A 25,043-nucleotide genomic window follows, 5' to 3' on the forward strand; every position below is an offset into this window, starting at 1 on the left:
GAAGCAGAGAACATAGCCACTTGAGCATCTATTATCCTAATATCATATGCTATAGTTTGGTTACTACCGATTTGCCTGGCATCCCTCTCTAATCATATTTGTGGCCACCCAGATCAACTATGTTAGCTGATCTCTTGATTTAATATCAGCTTGTTCTTTTTAGCTCCCATGTCATTTACTGTCTTGAAAAAATGTACTGCTTGTTACTCAACCGTCTGTGTTTTCATGAACCCACAGTCTTTTTTTTCTTCTTTGTTTCTTCTTTTTTGTATGGGAACCAGGAACTAGAAAGCATAAAATGAGAGAAATTACTCACAGAAAAGGTGGAAGCCCAGAGAAAAAGGGGTTTGTCTTTTATGGCTTGTACTTTGTAAGCTGTGGGTGTGACTCAATTTCCTCACCACCCACATAAAAAGGTTGCCACCCAATCACTGTTTTTTTCTACCCCAAACCCCTCCCCTTTGATTTTGGCTAAGAGAGACCCTTAGAAAGACTGCCCTTTCTGGACGTTGCAAACTGTGACATATAAAAGCTGTTAGCTGCTCCTGTAGCCAGCTGCATTCAAACCTTGCAGAGCTTTGCTCTCAGAGAGTGTGTAATAAGACACACTCCTCTTACAAGAGTTCATGCTACCACATAGCAAAGAACCTTAAATTTTTGGAAGAACAATATATTCATTTTGGCATTGTGCAGAGGTAAGCTATTTAGCTCAACAAGTTTATATTGCATGCATTGATTTTAAAGTAGCTCACATTTTTTTTAAAGAAATGAGATTGGATTACTATGACTCTTTTGTATGTGTCTATCACTTGGTGTGTCTATATGTCTGGCAGACATTATCAGCACATTCTCTGTTGTTACCTGTGATTCATTTTTTCTTCACTCTCAAGGTGAATTTCAATTTCTGAAAATTTCCCACTGAAAATAAATATTCGGTAATGTATTTTGTGGTTCAGACATTTGGGGCAAATGGTTCACATTCATTTTAGGGTTAGTGGTCATGCTGTTTATTTTTCTCTGCTGTGCAAATTTCCTCTTAGGGGTCTGCCTCATGACACTAAAAAAATGAATAGAGATTTTACTGTAGGTTATCTCCTAGGCTTGAGTTCAACATTTGTTTGGATTTTTGGAGAAAGTCAAATCAAGCAATGCTCCCAAATGATGACTTTGTAAATTCATACCCTCTGGCCCTATTTTTTTTCATAGACCCTAACTCTACCTTTCTGCTTTAAAGCAAAGTAAACTCGGTGGCCTCTTCTTCTCCACCCCTCAAAATGATAGCAATCTCTGCCATCAGCAGTGCACTCCTGCTCTCCCTTCTCTGTGAAGCAAGTACCGTCGTCCTACTCAATTCCACTGACTCATCCCCGCCAACCAATAATTTCACTGATATTGAAGCAGCTCTGAAAGCACAACTAGATTCAGCGGATATCCCCAAAGCCAGGCGGAAGCGCTACATTTCGCAGAATGACATGATCGCCATTCTTGATTATCATAATCAAGTTCGGGGCAAAGTGTTCCCACCGGCAGCAAATATGGAATATATGGTAAGAAGAATTCTTTTTTTTTTAAGTTCTGAGTGAGAAAGCTTTATATTGTACATTAGCAGAATATCAAACGACCACGAGTGTTTATATGTCTGGGTATATGGACTTTTTGCATATTTTAAACTAAGGTTCTTATGTGCCTAATAATGTTGAGTACTGTTGCATCATAGAATCAGAGAGACAGAGAGGTCCAGAGAGACAGAAACAGACAGATAGAGAGAATCTATGTAGACTTTCTTCTGTGAGTTCCATAGCTACTGGTGAATTGTATCTTATGTAAGAATCATAGATAAAAAGTGGGGTATGTTGACTGATGACATTTGGAAGGTCCACTTAAAAAAAAGTCACATGAACTTTTTCTGTGCTTTCTTTATCTCATAGTCATATTTATCAGCTATAACATTTCTTGAAAATACTTCTTAAAATTATAGGTTTCATATGCATGATTTATTCTGTGGGTAGGTGTCTTTTCCCTTTTTTGGACAAAGCTCTTACTGACGCTAATCTATTTGTATTCTAAGAGAACATGCTGACTTTTTTCTCCTTGTGATTTAATGCTTTGCTGTCCAGATAACAGTGAAGCCAGTGCATTTGCACACTGTTCCAACTTGCCGTGAACACATTTTTTGCTCTTTCTTAAAAATAGACAATGTTTAAATCATTTTACTTAGAAAGTAAAAAAAAAAGTATTGAAAGGAAAAAGTCTTGTTAAAATTTTTATTTGGTTTTGAATTTATGCAAGGTTATGATTTACAGTCCAGCGTCTTACGGGAGCAGAGCTTGGAGCCTGTTTAAGGCAGTGAAGACCATCAATATGGTATTTCCAAATTGGGGTGAGGGGAGGGGGTACCACTAACAGTTTTATATGTGCTGAATTAAAATTTGAGATTTTTATCATATTGTAGATTCACTTGTTTTATATAAATAAGTTTTATGTTAAAAAGTTTGGCTAGTTGCAGATGCCAGTGTCGCAGGAAAACTAAAGACTTGCTAAATGATGTAACAGAGTCATATTTCATAGAAGTACAATTTAGACTCTATGAAAATGCATTTTCCTAGAATTTATAAAGAAAGAGAAGATGTAATCAGTCCTGGTGTGTGAGGAGCACTATAGTCTCATGATTAAGAATATGGGCTATGTAATCTAAAGGCTTGGGTTTGAATCCTAGTCCTGAAGTATATGCTGAATGAACTCATTACCACACGGTTTCATTTTCATCATCTCTAATATGAAGATAAAGGTGGTATCTGCCACATAGCATTGTTGTGAGAAATGTATGAGTTGAGGAGTAATCAGACCAGAGCCTGTCGCTAACTAGATGTTCAACAAACATTAGTTTTGATGGGTTTCTTTGAACTTCTTGTGAAAGGCGCCCAGTGAAAACTCATTCAAGATCTAAAGACAAAAAGTTGCCCATACAGAAGAGATGATTTTAGAAGGCGATGTAAATATGTAAAAATTAGATGAACAAATACATTTTTAAAATTACTAAAATGATTAAATAAATATGCCTAAGATACCACGCAAGCTCAGAAAGGCATAATATCCCAACTATGAGTTTAGAGAATTTGTAGCAATCACATGACTCTGAGAAAGAGCCAAGACTGCCGAGCCAGCTCTGACGGTGAGCTCATCTGGGTTCAAATCCTAACTCTGCTGCTTACTTTGTGGCCTTGCACAAGTTATTTAATGTGTCTAAGACCTAATTTACTTATCTGTAGAATGAGAATAACAATACATGTAATAACCAATCAAAGAATGCAATTCACTATTTTTATCCTATTGAGGTCAGAGCGTTCACCACGAGGAAAGGCATAGTTAGGTAAACGCAGTATACGTAGGCTGAAAAAAGCCACATTTTTTCTAGCTCTATTTTCCCTTACTTATCAAGAATTAATTCATTCCACATGCATTTATTTAATTGCTTCTGTATGCCAAGGACTTGACTAATTGTTTCCATAGATGATCTCATTTGATAGCTCACATTCTCTGTGTGAGGTTACCATTGTGATCTTCATTTTACAAATGAAATCACTGAGACCCAGAGATGTTAACGACTAGGCCAAAGTGGTAAGCATAATGAATGGCACTGCTGGAATTAGAATTTAGGTCTGTGTAATTTCAAAGCCCATGCTTCTATTGGGGAGCATCTTCTCATTTGCTGCATTAAGGAAATGCCCCATGGCAGGACCCCTGAAGATGTCAAGGTATCTTTCTTTCCTTCTTTAAAATGCCAGCTGAAGTCCTATAATATTCATGCTCTATTTATTATTCCATTCTTATTATTTTTTGAATATCAGAACCATTATATATGATTTATTTTGTAAGAACTAGCTGCAATGCTGATTACATAGTAGATGCTTTGTAAATGCTCCTTAATTCAGTAAAAGTAATGAGAACAGTAAGTGCTAGAAAGTAAAATAGGGCTTGTTTCAAATACTCATGTAAATACTGTGCATACACTTCATTCACACCTGTATTTGCTAATTTAATATTTATTAAATATTTAATATTTGTTGAGCATTGACTATATGTTAGGCTACATAATTGGGGATACATTCATGAATAAAATAGACATCTTTGGCTCCCTGGGTGGGGAATCAGACAATAAGCCAGGTAAATAAATAAGTTACATAGGATGTAAGATGATAAGGTTATGAAGAAAAACAAAGTAGCTTGTGGTGAGGGTTTGATTTTTAATAAGTGGTCAAGGAAGAGTCACTGAAAGTGTCTGGAGGCAGGCGAGGGAGTGAGCCACTCTCAAAGGTGAAGGAAGAGTGAGGAGTCTAGACAAAGGCCTGGAGGTGGGAGAATATCTATCAGTTCAGTTAGAAAAATGTGCTCAATTGAGTGAAATCAGAAGGACTCTTTGAGTAAACTGGCCACTGGAAAGAGTTCATCTAAATCCCTCATGACGACCCAGAGGAACTTGGAGGGAAGTACAGTATAGTAGGTGGCTTGGAGATTGAAGCAGGGACTATAAGTGACTTGAATTCTCTAGGCTAGATGGAAAATGCAGATCTTAGTTTGATACTATTACCTTTAGTTAAACTTGTTCAACATTGATTTGGATTGTGAGCATGTGAAAGATAGTAGAATTCCTAACCTGTTCTATGAACCTCAGAAACTTAAGACACCCCTCACTTGATACCTCACAAATATATGTGCTCTGATCACCAGCTGTGTGTTCAACTTTTCCTCAGTGAGTGATATCACCCAAGGGAACTTAACAGGAGATGGTCTTTGGCTCAGGGCTTCTAATTGCATCAACCTGGTTTGTAATTTCTTTCACCTACAACTCTCTGAGCCTTTTACCACTCCATTTTCTCTCCCTCTAAAGTCTCTTCCTTAGTTTATTCATTTATTTATAATACTATCCTTCAAGCTTTTGATACCAGAATGCTTCTAATATCCATGACCACAGATGATTTATCCCAGTTTTGAGCTGAGGTAGCTCTTCTTGTCTACTCTCAACATGTCTTGCTCTCATGAAGTGATTTACAGTTACTTTGTGTATTTCTCGCAAACTTTTTAATTTTGAGCTTTCTGGGTGCTGTGTCTATACTTATTCATTTTTGTATCTCTGTTTCCTTGGGCAATTTCTTGTGTATAGAAAGTGATCAACCATTACTTGTTGAATTCAGGTGAAATCCTTGTGAATTGTTATGTGTTTATAATTAGCATTAATTTTGATATTATAAATGGCTTAATAGAGTTTTTCTCATCATTTATAATAATATTTGATTCCACACCTGAATTAAAAAGTTTTTCTTAAATTCCAAAAAAAAACCCATATAGATAGAACTTAAAATTTGCAAGTAAAACTTTTTTACTCTTGGCTTCTGTTCTACAATTAGTTTATTGACTAATTTCCAGAGCTTCTTGGACACCAGCTGTTTTTTATTCTTCCTGAGGGTAGCTTAAACCATGACTCTAAACCACAAACCACACTAGTTTCTTAGAATAAGAATTATCTCCAAAAGAATAAAACTGCAAGACCCACACATAGAGTAAAATTTGTAGGATGTTCTCTGAATTTAAGTCAATTGAATAAATTAATTTGAAAAACTTTGAGGTCCTTCCATGAGAGAAAGAGATCCAAAGAAAACAAACATTTTTGTCTTTAAAGTCTAAACAATGCAGTAAAAACAAAACAAATGGAAAAAAATTCCGCTAAGGATACAATTCAGTATAATATACTGCTGTATAAGATTGATGTAATAAAAGAGGTACAGACAAATACCATGGAGGAGTTGAAGAAGGGAGCGATAATCTCTAGTTGGCAGATCATGAAAGGCTCCTTGGAGGAGGAGCATGTGAAATAGATGCCCAGGAAGGGTCAAGGTTGGCTGTTACAGCAGGTAAAGCAATGCATGAACAAAATCTCCAGCAGAGGAAAACCATGACACTTGAGCTGTATTTTTGAAGAGTTTGAGAAAAGGTTGAGGATTCCTTACTCCAAAGGCAATTAGGAAGACTGTGAAGATTTTAGAGAAGGATTAGGGATGCATTTTAGAAAGATGATCCTGGCAGTTGATGGAGCTGATATTGGCAGTGAAAGTGACCAGAGAGGTGGTAACTCCCGAGTAAGCAATGCCAATCCTTCAGCCAAAGATAAGGAAGAACTGCACAGCTGCTCCAACATAAAGTGGCAGGCAGGACAACTCCCTGAAGTGTCATGGGTGAGATGGCAGCCTTCACAGATGGTGTGGAGTGGTGGAAAGGCAGATGAGGGACAATGTGAATATAATGAAGGAAATGAACTGATCACCTTAAAACTGAAAAAAAAAGGTATAATGTAATTTTAAGAAGCCAAAATAACTATATTGATAATACAGTATCTATTTTATTTGTTTGATGCCTGCAAATATTATTTGCAGAGCTACAGATATAAGGTTTCCTATAGTTTTTTGGAAAAAAGAAAAATACTGGATACCAAATCACAGCAGGTAGTAAAGTTACAGAAAACATGACTTAAATGAATGAATGGAGAACAGATTAATCCATGCTTGAAAAGAGCCCATGAACTATTTGCCAAGGATGATAATTTATGACTTGGGAATAAACAAAAATGCTGATTTTGTTTATTTGGGCTTCATGTGGAAGAGAATGTGGAAAAGGTAAACTACTTTTTGTTTTTCTTTCTTCAGTAGTTGATTAAACACTTGTAGTGTCTGTCTTTATATATACATGTATATATCTTTTTTTTTTTTAACAAAGCCATATACCGTCCCACATGGCGCATTTCCTCTCATTTGGGAAGGATAACTCAATGTTCTTGCTATAAACGTGAGAATTTTAATGTGTGTAATGTAAAGCTCTCCAATGCATGCTTTCGTGACCACTAGAAGGCCTCCTGAGGGCCTCTGCCAGAAGGCAGTGTACTGAGAACAATTGCTGGCAGGAGGCGTTTTCTCCAGTACATTCAGAACTCTGCATTCCTGCTCTCCTGGATGTAAAATCTTTTCAATGTCTTGGCTTCAGGAAGAGACTGGGCACATTTTGTAGGAATTTTCTTCCAAGGTGCGCATTGCTTAGTATCACTTTAATACGCCTGAAGAAGGTAGTAACCTTAAAGGTTCTTGCCTTTTGTTCTGCTCTCTCCATAGGGAGCCAGCCAAAGGTAAGAACATTTTGTTTGTCACCATTTTCAATATAGGCTCTGAAAAATGCAAATGTAAAAGCAGTAACAGGATGTGATTTGAAACCTCAGCATCAGGTGGCAGGCAGAAAAGCTGTGAATCACAGGTAGGCCACATAAGTGGTGACGGTACTTCCAAGTATTGGACACAGTTTTTTTGGTGGAAAATGATATTTGACCAAATGCAACATTGTAGAAAAATAATTTTATTGTGTTTCTGTTGAATATTTATAGAGCCTAGCATCATGTCTGCTCCACAGAGAATATGCAGTGACTACTCAGTAACTATTTGTGGAATAATTAAATGAGATCCTTTAACTTTTTCTGGTTAGTGTGTGACTGTGGTGCTCTGGGGGGCAAGAGTTGTACAATGTTCAAGCACTCACTCCATAATTTTTACTCGTATGCCTGGCACTGTGTGCTGAGGGAGTCAGTGGGGAGCAAAGGGACTCTCTTCAGTAGGAAGTACTGTGAACAGGCAAGTCAGGTGCAAGGCAGTGTGCTAAATGCTGAACTAGGATAGATACAGGGTTCTTTGGAATCCTGTGGGAAGACCTAGCTCAGATGTGGAGTGGGGCTAAGAAGGTAGGGAAGGCTTCCAGAAGGAATGATTTTAAATAGAAAATATACAAAATAAATAAAGTTATACAGGCGTGAGTTAAGGAAAGAGGGATCTGTAGTGGGTATAGGAGGATGTTCTAAGAGGGTATGTAGTACACTCGAGACATGGATAAAAATTCATTGAGGCTTGGATTAGTGTAGAGAAGAAAGAGTGATGTTTGATGAAGTTGAGGAAGGCACCCAGAAATTTGTTCGAATTTCATTTTAAGATCCAGGGTAATCATTGAAGGTTTTAAGCAGGGAAGTTATATAATCAAAGAAATGAAGAAAAGATGCAGTCAAGAGGCTGTTAGGATAGTCTAGGTATCCTCAGCTATGTTTAAGGCAATAAGGATATAAAAAAACCATAAATTAGAGTCGTGAAATATGTAAGGTGCAAATCCATAGGAGTAAGTGGTTTACATGATGAAGTAGAATAAGGATTTATATGATGAGGCAGCCAAGGAGGACGCCTCCGTTTTTGACAAGGACAGTTAAGTTTCTCTGAGTTAGAGAACACAAAATAAAGAGCAGAATTCTGGAAGCCATTAGTGGCTGCAGGTTTATCGCCCAGGACACGCACCTCTGGAGGTTGAAAAAAGCAGCTAGTGTGGGGGGAGGAACATTCTTCTACTACAAAGAATTTTGGATGGGTATATCCTTCAGTAGTCAAAATGAACCACTTTGCATCATGGAGGTTGGGTAGTGTCATGGAGACAGCATAGATGCATTATTTTATACCTGGGAATCTACTCAACAAATATGCATGAAAATACCCCCCTCTGTTTTTTTAATGGTGTCATGAATTTAGTATTTATGAAAACCATTTACCATTAAATAGCTGTGAACTTGAGGTATTTGCTTGTCTATAAGAATTTCTGAAGAATAGTATGAAGTGGGCACAGAAGATATAAACCAACAGTTTAAAATGGTCAAGAAAGATGTTTGGCATAAAATGCAACCTAGAGTGAGGCTTGGAGGGATAGGATTTGAATTCTTCCAGTCTATGTTCTCCATAGTATCTGAAATCAGGTACCAAGCATTTTTCTTAACACAAATATGGAAGAATGGCCAACACGTTTCCCAACAAGACTAAACTTTTCATAAAATCTCTTAAAATTTCACACCACATACTCCAAACTGAAGCAGTCCAAAAATGTTACTCAAAGACATAATAATGTTTTCTAGTAAAAAGTGCATCAAATTCACTTTTCATAATTTAGTTAAATATGAACATTCTACCAAATCTGTCTCTCTGTATTCCAGAGAGATCATGTTTTCAGCAGGCCGTAGGTAGACAGGAAGGCATTTGAATCCTTTTGACCAAGTGGGCAATGGCAAAATATGAGGTTTGCAGGAGTATCACAGGAGAGTTCAACAATCTAAAAATTAGTTATTAAAATATACCATTGAGTTGGTGAAAACAATTAAACACATGTAGAAATCTCTTCCTGGCTTATAATTTTAATATTAAATGATAGCTGGTGGGTACTATAGTTCCCTGGAAAGTGGGATGATTGTTAGACTCTATCAACAAGTGGTCTTAAAATTTAATGACAAAACATGTATTAAAAAGGGATCTACAGAGATGAATTAATATGTTTTAAAACATCTAAAATGTTCTCTAATTTTCAGCTTCTTCTTCCTGTAAGCAAGCTCCTTAGAATCTCCTTATAATTCTGTTTCTGATTATCTAGTTGCTTCAGGGTTTATCCATTTTCACTTTACCTGATTGCCTGGTTAGTTGAGATTAATTCTTGATATCTCTTAAACTTCAGGCTGCCAGATAATGTGATCAAAAGTGCACCTCACTACTTTTCATTTTAGGTGACTGACTCTACCACCATTCCCAAATCGCCAACAATAATAATAGCCACCATTAAATACACCTTTGCCCTGCTAGAGCTGTGCTAAATACACTTCAGTCACTATCTCATCTAACTCTCTCAAGTCTTGAGAGATGAGATAATTTTCCTCATTTGGAGATAGAGAATCTTAAGTTTGGAGAGCGTAACTTCCCCAAGGTCATAGAGCAAGTAAATAAAAATGTTAAGAACACAATTCTATCTGACTACAAGCCCATGCTTTAAATCAGGGGTCTCCCCAATTCCCAGGCTGCAGACCAGTGCCCATCTGTGGCCTGTTAGGAACTGGGCTGTGCAGCAGATGAGGGAGCATTACTGCCTGAGCTCCACCTCCTGTCAGATCAGTAGCAGGATTAGATTTTCACAGGAGTGTGAACGCTACTGTGAACTGTGCATGAGAAGGATCTAGGTTGTGCACTCCTTATGAGAATCTAATGATCTAAAGCCTGGTGATCTGAGATGGAACAGTTTCATCTCAAAATCATCCCTCCCCACATTACTCCCTGGAAGAATTTTCTTCCACAAAACTGGTTCCTGATGCCAAAAACACTGGGGAGCACTGCTTTAAATGGCAATGTAAAGTACCTGTTCCTCTTCTGTGTTCATCTCTCCTCTTTCTGAGCCGTTTGGATAGAGAATTTCCCTACATGCATTTCATCTGAGGATATTGCCATATATTAGAAAGAATTTCTTCATGTAGAATCAAATCTTTCTCTTTGTATTATTTATACCCTTGGAAATCATACAGAAAAACTCACAGGCTAGAGCATCCAGTCTCAGAATGGATATTAAGAGGGAAGAAAACCTCTGTCATAGATCTTTGACTCAGTGGATCCAGTCACCAAACCCCTTCTTAGCCTCAAGACCCTTTGTGTTAAACATCTACACACACAATCCCTCCCATCCAGATGATGCCAACATAAGCTGTCAGGGGAGGCTACACAAATACATTTGATTTCTGAAGATCCTGGAAAAGGTAAGAAGTTTATCATTAAGGAAATGGAAAGTCAAGGCACTCCCCACCTGCCTTTTACTCCACATATGCACGCATGAACAGTGACAGTGAGATCATCTTGGGACCTGGAAGCCGTGCGGCCCTGAGCAAGGAATTCCCATCACTGGTTGTGCTTTCTGGTTGGGTTACAACATGTGTGTGTTCTTCTGACTGTGAGATGCCTAGAATTTATGTGACAAATTACTCTCCAATTGCTCTACTTCTGTGGAGGTATCCTAAAGTTAACTTGGCAGAGTCAGTGGGCACATTCTCCTGATGATTCACATTCTCATGAACTAAGCTGCTTGTAGGTCACATAAATGTGTGTTGTAAATGCAGACGATGTTGCATTTTTTTCATCTTTGTTTCATTTATATTCACTGCTGCTGTAAACTCATCCAGTCTTATGGATTGAAATACCACTTATATGCTGATGATATTTCAAATTATATTTATAGACCTCTCAGTTGAATTTTAGACTAATTTATTCACCCACCTACTTTTCCAAAATTGAGCTCCAGATATTCACAACCTTACCCCCATCCCTTCAAATCTTACTTTAGAATTTTTTTTATCTTTTTTAAAATTTTGGATTATCAGAAAGTTTCATACAATTCTCACGTGTTACATTAGGTATTTCAACCAATAAAGCCATTTAGAGTTTCCATAAACATAGAACCACTTTGCAAGTACACATTCAAGGTCTCCAACCTTGAATTTTTGATTTGATAGATTCAGGATTGAGCTAGACATCTGCCTTCTCAAAAGTTCTCTGGGAGATTCTAGAGTTATTTCCCTGGTGAGAACCGTAAAATGTGCTTTAAGATCATGGTTCAGGATTCCAAACCAAGTTGAGAAAAATATTATATGGTTGAAATATCTACTTATCTGTCTATATAATAGGTTAAAGCAAAAATTATTCTGTGGATAATTTCCACATTATCACATAATTTCACTTGACTATTCATTCAGCATCTACTTCTAGAAAACATGTGAGCACTATGGGTGAGCTATAGATACCTACAACAGGGAATGAACCTTACTTGGGAATGTGCTTTATTGACTAAGAAAACTTCAAAAGAAGCAAATTTGTTGTTTTCAAAGCACTTAACCAAAATATGGTTTCACAGTGCACATTTAATGATGCATAGACTTAGAGCACTGGAAATTTTATTCCTTGATTTTTTTAATCAACAAGCTATTTAAATACTCTCTCAAAATTCTATTTTTCTTTCATCTATTTCTTCATTAATTTATCTATTAAGGCTGTATTGAGCACACTCTTAGAGTCTCAATAATCCGGATAACAAATGGTGATGGCTTTCACCAAGGTGGTAACTGTGGTGGTGGTGATCAGTGGTTATAGTCTAGATATACACTATTTTGAAAGTAGGGTCAACGAGATTTGCTCACTGAGCAGATATAGACTATAAAAAATAGAGTAGATGACTAGATTTTTGGCCTGAGCAATAAAGAACAGCAACCAGTAAACTTTTTCTGTAAAGGGCCTGATAGTAAATATGTTCAGCTTTGCAGGTCTTATGGTTTATGTTGTAACTACTCAACTCTGCCTCTGTAGCAGGAAAACACCATAGACAACATGTCACAGGCAGTGGAGGTGATGTGACCTGTCCACTATAGTTAGCTGATTCCTGGACTAGAGAAAGGACATTGTCATTCACGGATACCAGGAAGACTGCAGGAGTAGTTGATCTGGAGGGATGGGGGTAAGGTTGTGAATATTTGGAGCTCAATTTTGGAAAAGTAGGTAGTTGAATAAATTAGTCTGAAATTCAACTGAGAGGTCTAGAAATACAATTTGGAATAATACTATCAGCATATAATTGGTGCTTCGATCCATGGGACTGGATGAGTTTACCTGGGCAGTGAATATAAATGAAACAAGGATGGAAAAAAAAAAGAGAAAGGACTTGGGCTGAGCCCTGGGAACTTTCCAGACACAAAAGTTGTGGAGATAAGGAGGAATCAGCAAAGGGATAGAGAAGAAGCAGCCAGAGAAAAACAGGCAAGTGTAGGGTCATGAAACCAAGGAATGAAATTGTGCAGAAAGAGTAAGTGGTTAGGCATGCCAAAAGCTGCTGATAGACCAAGGAAGGTGATGACCAGGAGATGACCTTTGATGACCTTGAAGACAGCTGCTTGGGTGGAGTGGGGATGGGGTGGAAAATCTGCCTGGGGTAGGCTCAAGAGAGAATGGGGAAAGCAAAACTGGAAATTCCCAGTGAAGACAACTCTTTCAAGGAATTTTGTTGTAAAAGAAAGGAGAAGAATGGCATAGCAGTTGGAATAGGAAAAGGGTTCAAGAGAGGATTTTTACAAATATCTGTGTGCTTTTGAGATATTTATGTTGCTGGCAATGATTCAGTTCAGAGTCCCTAAAAATGGTGCACCTTACACCACTCTTTATAGATAAATAAATTTACATGAAAGATAATACTCATCTTATTTAAGGAAAGCGTTATCTTTTTTCAAACATTACAAAAATCCTTTGGATCTCACCTTTATATTTTTTGATATACATAACATAGTGTCATATTTTGTAGTTATTTTTGAGGTTGAAGGGAATGCTTTTTAAATCAAGTTTCTTTAATCCTCTCCTTCTACTCTTACAGAGAACTATTTTAATATCATCTAATTAATCTAATCACCACTCTCAAATTCTCCTATGAAAGCCCTTTCTCTTCCTCTGCCCCACCCTCCCCTTCCCTGGCCTAACAAGGCTCAGTGCTGCCCTCCTGTCTGGTTTAACACAAGTTCTTGTATATTCAGCTGTCAGTTTCCCTTATTGGCCATTTCACAAGCATTTCTATCTAATAAGGATACATCTGCCAATTTTAAAACAGGACCACAATCATGCCTATGAAGTGTTTTTAAGCCTCTGACTGCCCTAAAGGAAAATAATTTTGGCATCACTTAATTTTTAATGGCTTTTTTTTCACTTCTATAGGTTAGCACTCTTTTCTCAATCTAAGAAAAAGATCAAATAGCCCTAGCTAAATTATTTTAAAAATAAAAACTTGTCTATGTAAGATGCTTTTGCTTTTTATATTATGTATGTAAAATGACACATAAACGTCCAAGAAAAAATAAATGTCCTAAAGGACATGCCATACAGTCTCCAATGCCATTGATATGGCATCTATGAAAATAACTTTATTTCTGTCCCCCAAAATTCAAAGTCTGATATTTTTATTGTTAGCATTTTGTGTATTTGAAAATGGTTTCCATGTGTAGAATAGACTTCTCAAAGTTCACTTTAATTTTCATAATTAATATTCTTTTTTCCTTAAAATTTTAACTTTATAAATTTTTGTTCTTTTCATAAGTATAGCAAGTTTTGACAATCACATTTATTTAATGTTTGTTACCACTTGCAAATTAAATTTCTTAAACTGTGTGTATAGGTTTAATAGTTTTGATTTTGTTTAGTATTTCAATTGATTTATTGATAATAATACTTTCCATATAGTTAAATAAGTTATATAATTCTAAGAAATGTAGCAATTCATTTCACCTAAATTTTGCAAAACCGTTTGAAAAAAGTTAACAGATTTTCTTATCATTTTCAATGATAAGAAATCATAAATTCAAGTATTTATATGCGTATATATTTTAAATTGAAAATGTAAGACTCACATGTTACTGTAATAGGGCATTTTTGTAACCATTACATTTATTAGTAATATCAAATAAGATCAGATTCCTTACCCTAAAAGCCCATTCTTTTTAATCTTTTTAAAAAGTAATGTCAACTTTCATATTTTAGGGGGTATATGTGCAGGTTTGTTACCTGGGTATATTTCATGATGCTGAGGTTTGGGGAACAATTGATCCCATCACCCAGGTAGTGAGCATAATGCCCAATAGTTTTTCTACTGTTTCCACCTCCCTCCCATCCCTCTCAAGTAGTACCTAGTGTCTATTTTTTGCATCTTTGTGTCTGTGTGTACACTCAATGTTTAGCTCCCACTTATAAGTGAGAATGGGCACTATTTGGATTTTTACCTTAAATTTTATCTTTTTAAACATTTCTACATTTAATTTTTATATTTGGAGTTAAAGGATCTTACCCAATTAAAGAGGAAAAAAAGTCATCTCAATCAAGTTTAGGAGTAGAGTCCCAGGTAATTTTGGGGGTTGCCTTCCATTTCTTATGGCATTTCTTATTAGCCAGAGATAGTGGCTGGGATTTAAGACAACATCTTCAGATGTCAGTGTGCTTTATGGTCCTGGCTGCCACTATGTTGAGGATCCCAAAACTTAGAAAAACAGTTGATAAGACAGCCTCATATCTGGTTTGGATCAGTATCATCAAATTTTTCTGTCTACTTAATGGAAGTCAGCAACCTTTGCCCATGCAGCAACATTTTTTACTCAATTTTGTATTCAGCTCAAGTTCTAAAGATCTCTGAACTTGATGATAATCCTGCATTCTTTTCATATTCCTTCTATCTCTTGGCATCACTACTCTTTTAGATATTTAAATGACTTCAGTGTGAATTCTGGATATGTGTCATGTCTTAGTTTGGTGGTTTCAACTTCTTGTGCTTCGCAGACAAGGTACTGTGTCTATCTCAAACTCTCTAATTTTATTTATAAGCACAATAGCTCATGGTGAATATTTTAGTCCAAAGCTAAATCAACCAATTTATGAGCTGACCAACTGAATGGCTCTTAATAAAAAAGAATGGAAGAAAACTGCTTGGAAGCAATAAGGCATCCTACAAGCCTATGCATATTCTGACACCATTATGAACCATTTTAATTTTGTGAATTAAAAGGTATCTGATTTATCTAATTTAATCATAATGTATAACTTCTAGTGGGTCCTGTAAATATTTGTGCATATTTACACATAATATTCTTAATTTTTCCTCATTTTTAAATTGAAATATTTTAAGCGTTTACAAGCAAATTATCTGTGAAAATACCTTACAAGCAAATTATCTGTGAAAATACCTTATCTATTTAGAGGGAGAAGAACTAGGAAGTCAGAATGTTGAATATGGTTTAATAAGAGCTCCGTATATATTAGGTGTTTAGTTTTTCCGAATAGATAACAATTTGTTGCATATTTACTAGGCATTTCATAGAAATAAGTACACACTTGTGCCCTTCTTTCTTCCATTGATACATCTGTAAAGTATATTAAAGTCATTTTAAATAAATGCTACAGACACTCAGAGAAATTTATCAGATAGATTGCCTATTAAGCATCTGGAAATTAATAAATTAAGTCAAATGTTTAGACAATTTACATCCTCATTTTCTGAACTTTTGTAAGTTGTTAAATGTTTCCCATAATTACAATGGCAACATTCATTACAACTTAGAGCTTCCAGATAGGAAAGAATTAATCATAAGTACTTACAGACCGCACTTTTTGTTGAAAATTTCTATATTTTTGTTTTATAATTTTTTAATTTTTTTATTAATACATAATAGAATATTTTAGGATACATGTGATAATTTAATACATTCATATAATCTGCAAAGATCAAATCAGTGTAATTGGGATAGCCATCACTTTAAATTTGTGTCTTTTCTTTATGCTAGAAACATTTGAATAACTCTCTTCTAGTTACTTTGAAATATACATTAGATTATCGTAAACTATAGTCTACTTATCTGTCAAGCACTGGGTCTTATTTTTTCTACCACACTCTATATTTGTACCCATTAATCAACTTCTCTTCATATAGTTCTGATAGTTATTAAATAAAGTCATCATTGCTTGTCAGTTTCAAACTTAAAAGACCTCATCATAGTAATAAATTTAAATAACTGGAGACTAAGGGGATAAATCACTTACCCATCTTTCTCTGGGAATTGTAACCAATGGAGGGAGACAGAGAAAGTAAATGTAGGTCTCAGCTTTACCAGAGGATATGATGTAATTCCCAAATTTCAGAGCTCACTACTCAAGCCAGACTTTCCCCCTCTTGAGTAGATGCAAGTTCTGCCTGGAGACAGAGAGGCAAGAAAGAGCATGGAGCCCTCTGACTTCTGCTGCAGTGGGCATCAGAGGGTAGGTCAGTCCTGTCTCCATGTGGGAGTCTGACAGTACCTGTCAGACTTTCCAGAACCTTCCTTTAGGTACATGGAGACAGGTAGAAACCCTCCTAGTTTCCTAAAAGCAAACACAGTGAGAGAAAGCAATTATCCCTCCTTCCCTGTAACTACCTTCTCCAATATATAATATTTGTGCATAGAAATACCAAAAAGCATGGACATCAGTGAACACATTTTCTTCATATCTAAATTCCTTATAATAGTTAACAAAGGATGGTCTTGTAAGATATTTTTCAGGCATGAGCTTTTTAGTTTATCTTTTTGACATACCCAATATTATCTTTTAAATATATGAATGAGTATAAAGATAGGATTACATATGGTAAATTTCTTTTAAAATTGTTAAATGCCTTAATTTTTATTACTTATTTTTTACTGTACATATTTAACGTACACAATGTGATGTTTCGGCATACATACAGAGAGTGAGATAAGGAAAGAGAAATGTCTTGAATATTTTTAATTATTTCAAAAGTAATCTAGATTTGCTTTCTCCATGATATGGAAAACGCCAGAACTGAGGAAGTCCCAGGCCAGTAGAACACAGATCTTCCTGGCTCTGATGCTAGGGCTACTCAAGTGTATCTAAATCACAAGAAGTTAAAGATGAAAGGGACCCTGAAGATGACCTCATTCAATCTCATTTTACAGATGAGTTAACTGGGAGATCATAATTGACATGGCCTCAGTCGCAGATGACCTTAGCAGTGGAATTAGGGTTAGATTAGTCACTGATCCAGGTCAGCGCTATGTGTGCATGTTGTGCTAATATTTTAGCATAAGATCATAAGAAAGTGTTTTTAGCAGTTATAGATCTGAGTGCATACTCTAGCCCGATATGTACAGAATGCTTACATGTACTTTTTCCAAAGTAACTCTAATTTGTTAATAACCTTTTAGGGGACATAATTTGTTGAAGCTACTCTGTCAGAAATTCCTTTATAAATTAATTGTAATGTTTTGTATTGTGGTGAACTGCAATCAATATTTTATGAATCCATATTCTGTTAATATTTGGTCAGAAGAAAAAATATTTGATAAATCAATTTTCAACCAAACAAAATGTTTTTTAAAGTTCATTTCAGCCCCAGAATACTATGATTTTTATATGAACTCTGTGAGTGAGTTTATTTTATGCAATCCTAGGTCGATTTATGTAAGATGACTTTGTTTTTCCTAATTTAAAACTATTTCTGAATAACTAACAAATGTGTTTTGAAAGTAGGCCTCCTGAGGTAACAGGGTCTCTTGAAGAATTTATCTTTTTTTCTTATTTTATTTTAAAGTCACTAAATTAGTTTCTTTCAATGAAATATGTTGTTACATTAAATAAATCGATGCAATCCATTATCCTTGAGGGAAATGAAGCCTTTTCAGTGAGATGGTCAAGCATTCCCATGAGTTTGCTTGAAAGCTTGTAACTTGCCAATGCATAGCTACTAATCCTTACTTAGCTGAACACAATCTGATGGAGGAAAAGTAGAACAAAAAAGATCAATAGGACATTTACATACCTCCTCATATAAGCTCCATGTAAATATAAGTGATTATAAAACTGTTGCTTCCTTCTTCACACAAGGTCTCAATTTCTAAAATATACTGCTAACCACTCTCTACTCACAATGTGAACACTATTTTTCCAGGTAGAATAATATATAAATATTATAAATAGTTTAGGAAATAATGCCATGACATTGAACTATGAAACCAATTTTAAAATAATTATTTTCAACAGGTAAATACTTCACTAAATTATATTACCACTAGGGAAATTTTTTTAAACTTCTTTTTCTATAATGTGTATAAGAATTATAAATATTCTCTATTCTGTATTTTTGTAACTTAGGACTTGCTAGAAAATAGATTACCATTTCAGAACTGATTTATTACTGGCAGGTCTGCAAATGCTAGACTTGATTTCCTCTTGCAGCTCTGGAAATGAGTGTGTCAATCCATATGGTAACTAATATGAATGTATGTTAAATCCATGGCTCATTCAGATTTTGTCCTATGATATTTTTCAATGAAAGAAAATTTACCATACATCACTAACATCCTTATTAACTTAGCTTCCTCTATAAAGGAAAGCAACAGTTGCTATTTTTCTTCATTTAATTGAACCATGAAGTACTATGTTTTTATAACACTATGTAGCAGTGTTACTTTTATTAGTTTGTTTCTAGTTTATACCAACAAGAATGTAAATTCTCATAGTATTATTGTTATTACCACTAATGATTCAAATTGTATTATATATGTAGACTCTGTGGGTTTTATCATACCATAATAGAGTATGACCTTATACGTTGCAATATAAAAGTAGACATTATTAATTTTGGTAAAATCAGTTTGAATAAATTAGATAATCTTTGTTTCTTAAAATACATTAATATCATGGCTTCTGATGGCTGTGAAAATTATCTCTAGGAAAACCAATGGACTTTGTTGGATTCAAATTTCAGTAGTCAGGATGAGCTGTCCCCAAGTTACGACTAGTTATGGTACTTTTGTTAACCTTTTCTTTACTAAAACTGATGTATGAATGTTGGATCTAGATGACACCAAAAAGGCAGTAATTTTTTGTAGTATAACCATATTGCATTACAGAACTTTGAATAACAGTGGCCTGAATTTGCTTTCTTTTAGTTATAGCAGTCTCAGGAACCAGAATTAAAAGAACTCTAGGAGGCCTGTAGTGGTGGCTCATGCCTGTAATCCCCACGCTTTGGGAGGCCGAGGCGGGCGGATCACTTGAGGTCAGGAGTTCCAGACCAGCCTGACCAATTTGGTGAAACCCTGTCTCTACTAAAAATCACAACATTTAGCTGGGTGTGGTAGTGCACACCTGCAATCCTAGCAATTTGGGAGGCAGAAGTGGGCGAATCGTTTGAGGCTAGGAGTTCGAGACCGGCCGGGCCAACATGGTGAAACCCCATCACTATGAAAAATACAAAAATTAGCTGGGTGTGGTGGTGTGCGCCTGTAATCCTAGCTATTCAGGAGGCTGAGACAGGAGAATTGCTTGAGCTCGGGAGGTGGAGGTTTCAGTGAGCCATGATTGCACCATTGCACTCCACTCCAGCCTGGGCAGAAAAAACAAAAACAAAAACAAACAAACAAACAGACAAACAAAAACTCTAGGAAATAGTAGCACCATTTATTTCATCTTACTTTTTGTTTGTTATTAGCAAATTCCATAACGCTGAAGATTTTTTGCCCCTACAGGTTTGGGATGAAAATCTTGCGAAATCGGCAGAGGCTTGGGCGGCTACTTGCATTTGGGACCATGGACCTTCTTACTTACTGAGATTTTTGGGCCAAAATCTATCTGTACGCACTGGAAGGTAGGAAGCAGTTTCACTGATGCAATTCATCCATATGGCTGTATTAATTATGGACTCTAGGAGGGAATTACATCAATTTCAAGTAATATCAACAAATTCTTATTGAATGCTCCCTATGTGTCAGGTACTAACGCTTGGCCTATGAATATTTTGGATGTCTTCCAGAATTACCTAATTAGGCTAAAAGGCCAGTTCCCCTTTTCACCCTTGGAACACCTTCCCTTAGCCTGGATTTTTCTTTGAGCTCACAAAATCTCAGAAAGAGTCAAGCCTGTGCTGTATCTTGCCCCCTCCATCTCAGGAAAAAGCCCCATGACTGTGCAGAGGCTGTGTGTGTGTGTGTGTGTGTGTGTGTGTGTGTGCGCGCGCGCATATGCACATGCATGCAACTTTCCCATAGTTGCATATACCCATATTTACATAAATATATACAATAAAAATGTAGGCATTTACATATGTTTATACACACATATACATGCAGGTATATGTATGCAGCTATGGGAAAAGTTATTCCCATTTGCTAGGGTAATTTTTCTGCCACTGTGCAATGTCGTTATCCAACACTCCAAATACCCATCTCCCCCAAATAGGGAGGGAAAATCAACTGTGTTATTATTAAAATTAAGGTAATTCAGACTGAAGTGAAAAAAATGCACTGGGTTCTAATATTGTGACTACTTTTATACATCTAATTCTGGGTCGTTTATAAAATTCTGATGGAGGAAGTTTTCGACATGGATTAAATAAGACACTGATGAATCCTGAAATTATTCGCATTTTCTTCGTGGAATGACCAGACACATGTTTAGACAAATGCAGAATCACTTACTCCAGCCCTGGCCATTTCCATGCTTGGCCCTACTTGGAGGAATAGAGGACCCGAATGGGTGGTGATGGTGATTGTGAGGGGCGGACGTGCTCTTGGATCATCACGAATAATCTGCAAAAAGAACAATCAATTTACAGTGTAACATGAGTCCTTTATATATTACCACTGCTGCACTCTGATTTCTTTCTTTTCTTTGTATGCAGATATCGCTCTATTCTCCAGTTGGTCAAGCCATGGTATGATGAAGTGAAAGATTATGCTTTTCCATATCCCCAGGATTGCAACCCCAGATGTCCTATGAGATGTTTTGGTCCCATGTGCACACATTATACGCAGGTTATTTCAATTACCTTGTTAATTTTTGATTCATACTTTTAAAATATGCTAGTGCTATTTTGGTGGACATGCATTGTCTTAGCTCTGACTTCTGTAATAGTATATTGGTTTTTTTCACAGATGGTTTGGGCCACTTCCAATCGGATAGGATGCGCAATTCATACTTGCCAAAACATGAATGTTTGGGGATCTGTCTGGCGACGTGCAGTTTACTTGGTATGCAACTATGCCCCAAAGTAAGTACCAGGTTGGATTCTATTTCCTGGATCCTTTAAAGGCATTAAATATCCCTAGGCTGATAGTTATCTGTGACAGATAAGTGAGTAAGGCTTAGCTATAATGGCCTCTAATCCTCAAATCCACCATCCTTCCAATATTTCTGAAAAAAGATTAACTGAAAGGTTACTTTTCACAAAGACAGGGATTCTAGTCCAAAATTGTAGGCAAAGCAATTTGAAATGGTAGGGCTCACTAAATTCTCCTTACCATATGTTTTAATTATGGCAATTGTAAAATAAACACTGTGCCACACAAGTTTTAAATAGCTATATAAAATAAATCAAGAAAGAATCTTCCTTGATATTCTCATCTATCAGTACAAAAATGTTGGCTTACCTTTTTAGCAAAGCATTGGAAGTCAATTCCTTCTTCTTTCTCTTATTTTTTAGATTTTAAAAATTCATAATTTCATCCTAGGGCATACAAAATGGATTATGGAAATTAATCAAACATTGTAAGATATAGCCATATTTGTGAACATTATTTATGAGGATAAACATTTATCAGCATTTGGTAAAATGCCTCTTGATTACAATAACTCTTTGGATGATAAAATGTTCCAATATTTATACACAATTCTGTTCCCATTTGGAATAAATACCAAAATGTGCAAAGGATTTATGACACTCTTGGTGTCTTCCAAAGTAAGTCTCAAACAAAGATTTTCTCCAGCTATTCCAGCATGGGGAGGGAATGAGAAAATGTTTCACAAATAACTGCATTACTCATTTATGTGGTAGTATGCCAGTGGCAGTGTTTTTACAAAGTCAGAAAAATAGTGATTCTCCCTATGCTCCCCTCTTCATCATTATTAGAATGGGAAGATTTGGAAAGTAGACTGTGTCTGCATTATTAAAAAAAGCATTAAAATTGTACATTTGTATGAAAATTTTAGTTTTACACATTGCGTTTTCCTATGAAGACTTTACCCTTTCTCACTGACATAAATAGGCCAATTAGTAACCAAATAGTCTAAGAGATTTTTGTTTCATTTATGTAACTATTCATTTTTGGCCCATAGTTATAATTTTCTAATATTGTCAGTGAGATATATTATTGCTTTATAGGTCCAAGAGATTAAGATATTACATTAACATGCTACATTTCAGTTGTAATACAGAACAATTTTTCTGAAAACTAAGTAATGAAGAAGGTTTTAAAATCCTGATTGGTAGCTGAATATAATTCTTCCAAACCTAATATGAAATTATGTCAAGTCTAACTGTTATTCAGTGGGAAAAAGAGAGGGAGAGAGAGAAAGAGAGAGAGAGGAGGAGGAGGAATGGAAGGAGGGAGAGAGAGAAGTGAAAGAGAGAGAGAAAGAGAAATAATTTAGTTAGAATAGCATAAAATAAAAGAATGAATAGTATAAGTGTATAAATTGGCTGATTCACTGCTTTGAATATAATTATCCTCTATTCAATAAAATCTGAGATTTATGTAAAAGTTTATAATATAAAATATGTAATAATTTTACTTACAATACAATTTTATTTCCAAGTTTCTGTTTCTAAAAATATGTGCTCCAAAAATGTGTGTAAAACAAATCAGCAAAAAGATTAAATTAAGATAGCATTAGCTTGGCCCATATGCTTTTATAACTTTGGGTAAATGCATAGATGGAGGGCCTGGTGCGATGGCTCACTCCTGTAATCCCAGCACCTTGGGAGGCTGAGGCGGGTAGATCACTTGAGGTCAGGAGTTCAAGACCAGCCTGACCAACATGGCAAAACCCTGTTTCTACTAAAAATACAAAATTAGCTTGGTGTGGTGGTGCATATCTGTAATCCCAGCTACTCAGGGGGCTGAGGCAAGAGAATCGCTTGAGCCTGGCTGGTGGATGTTGCAGTGAGCTGAGATCTCTCCATTGCACTCCAGCCTGGGCACCAAGAGTGAAACTCTGTCTCAAAAAATATATATATAGAGAGAGAGAGGGAAATAAGATTATGAATGGTACAGGATTAGGATAAGAGAGCGAGCCACACTCATAAGATAATGGGTCCCTCTTGAACCTTTCTGAGCAAGCCTGTGATGGTATCAAAATTATGCAAGAGGAAGCTTATCCTTGAGTATAGTGTAGAATAAATTTAATAAAAGTGGGCAGTCTTAAAATCCCATCTCATTTTGTAATATGAATAAAAGTTTTTCATTTTAAAGATAGATTTTCCTGTGTAGATATTTTGTAATTAAAAGTCTGAATTTTTAACTGAATGGTTGATCAAGATATTTTCATATCTTATAGATGTACTTTATGAGTCACTGCTTGATCTTAGTTGGGTCTTCAGGAAGATGAGGACCACCTGTTTCACATTTTAACCTCTTACCTATTGTTGTCTTATCTTCAACCCTGACTTTTTACCACCGATAACCAAATTTTCTCCCGACCATTCAACTGTCTTCACATTGCTGTCTATATTGCTATTTCTTAGTATTCTAGTTACTTATCACCACGCTACTGAAAACACATTTATTAACTTCTCCTTTATAATTAAAAGAGCAAAATAACAGTATGGCATCATGGAAGTTTTTAACTCTGTGAAGTGGAGATTTTGGTTTATTATTATGATAATCGCCATCAACACAGTGAAGGAGACATATTGACAACACAAAGTAATTCAATTAAATGGGTTCAGTATTATCAAAAATCTAATAGCACTAATTTAAAACAATTAGTAGCTATGAATTTGCATATGAAATAAAACTTTTGAAATCACCTTTCATTGTTCTTGAGAGACATTATTCTCTTATGAGAATAATGGTATATTGGTTTATACCATTATACCATATATGAAGTTTTTCACATCTCATTTTATGAAGATTGGGAAACTAAAATACTTTACAGAAGCAAATCTCCTTTTATTTATGATAACTTGTTTATCATAATAACTGTCCTTTTATTTTGTGTATATGATAACTTGTTACTCGTTTCATTATTTTTAAGCCTCCCAGAAAATACTAGTTTGTTTTTTTAAATCATCCTCAGATGAGCATTACTATGAGTTTAAAAGGGGTAAGTTTAAGGGAATATGGCCTGAGTATGTGCTCCAGAAATCTGCTGTAGAAGGAGAGAGATTTGAGTGGAATGACCCTGTTGTCCCAGGGCTCTGTGTCATCAGGCGTTGTAGGCATTCACTTCTTATCTGTAAATTAACATAGCATCAACAATACTCAGAATATATAAATACACATAAATATATATATTTTATATATATATATATATAGAGAGAGAGAGAGAGAGAGAGAGAGACGGAGTCTCGCTCTGTCGCCCAGGCTGGAGTGCAGTGGTGCCATCTCAGCTCACTGCAAGCTCCACCTCCTGGGTTCACGTCATTCTTCTGCCTCAGCCTCCCCAGCAGCTGGGACTACAGGCGCCTGCCACCACGCCCGGCTAATTTTTTATATAATACTCAGAATAGATTTTAAAAGCAAGATATACAGAATAAGTTACTATTGAAATAAGAAATGATTATAACTTTCAGTGACTTTCTAAAGCAACTTCTCAAACAGATCATCA

At 35.8% G+C, this 25,043-nt stretch overlaps 1 protein-coding gene across 2 annotated transcripts in view; it reads left to right on the forward strand.

Moving 5' to 3' along the window:
• Window positions 1-553: 553 nt before the first annotated feature.
• The window catches only part of PI15 (peptidase inhibitor 15), a 30,495-nt gene continuing 6,005 nt past the window's right edge, over window positions 554-25,043 (forward strand). Inside the window, exons 1-5 of one of the 2 annotated variants that reach the window (XM_032758457.1) lie at window positions 554-695; window positions 1,207-1,547; window positions 19,967-20,085; window positions 21,118-21,250; window positions 21,371-21,486. In XM_032758457.1, the coding sequence (XP_032614348.1) occupies window positions 1,275-1,547; window positions 19,967-20,085; window positions 21,118-21,250; window positions 21,371-21,486 (641 nt within the window). In that variant the 5' untranslated portion in view covers window positions 554-695; window positions 1,207-1,274. The remainder of the gene's footprint in view (window positions 696-1,206; window positions 1,548-19,966; window positions 20,086-21,117; window positions 21,251-21,370; window positions 21,487-25,043) is intronic. The other variant, XM_032758456.2, reaches the window with a different exon arrangement.

This window comes from Hylobates moloch, unplaced genomic scaffold, assembly GCF_009828535.3.
Source record: "Hylobates moloch isolate HMO894 unplaced genomic scaffold, HMol_V3 SCAFFOLD_9, whole genome shotgun sequence".
In the NCBI taxonomy this organism is placed as follows: domain Eukaryota; kingdom Metazoa; phylum Chordata; class Mammalia; order Primates; family Hylobatidae; genus Hylobates; species Hylobates moloch.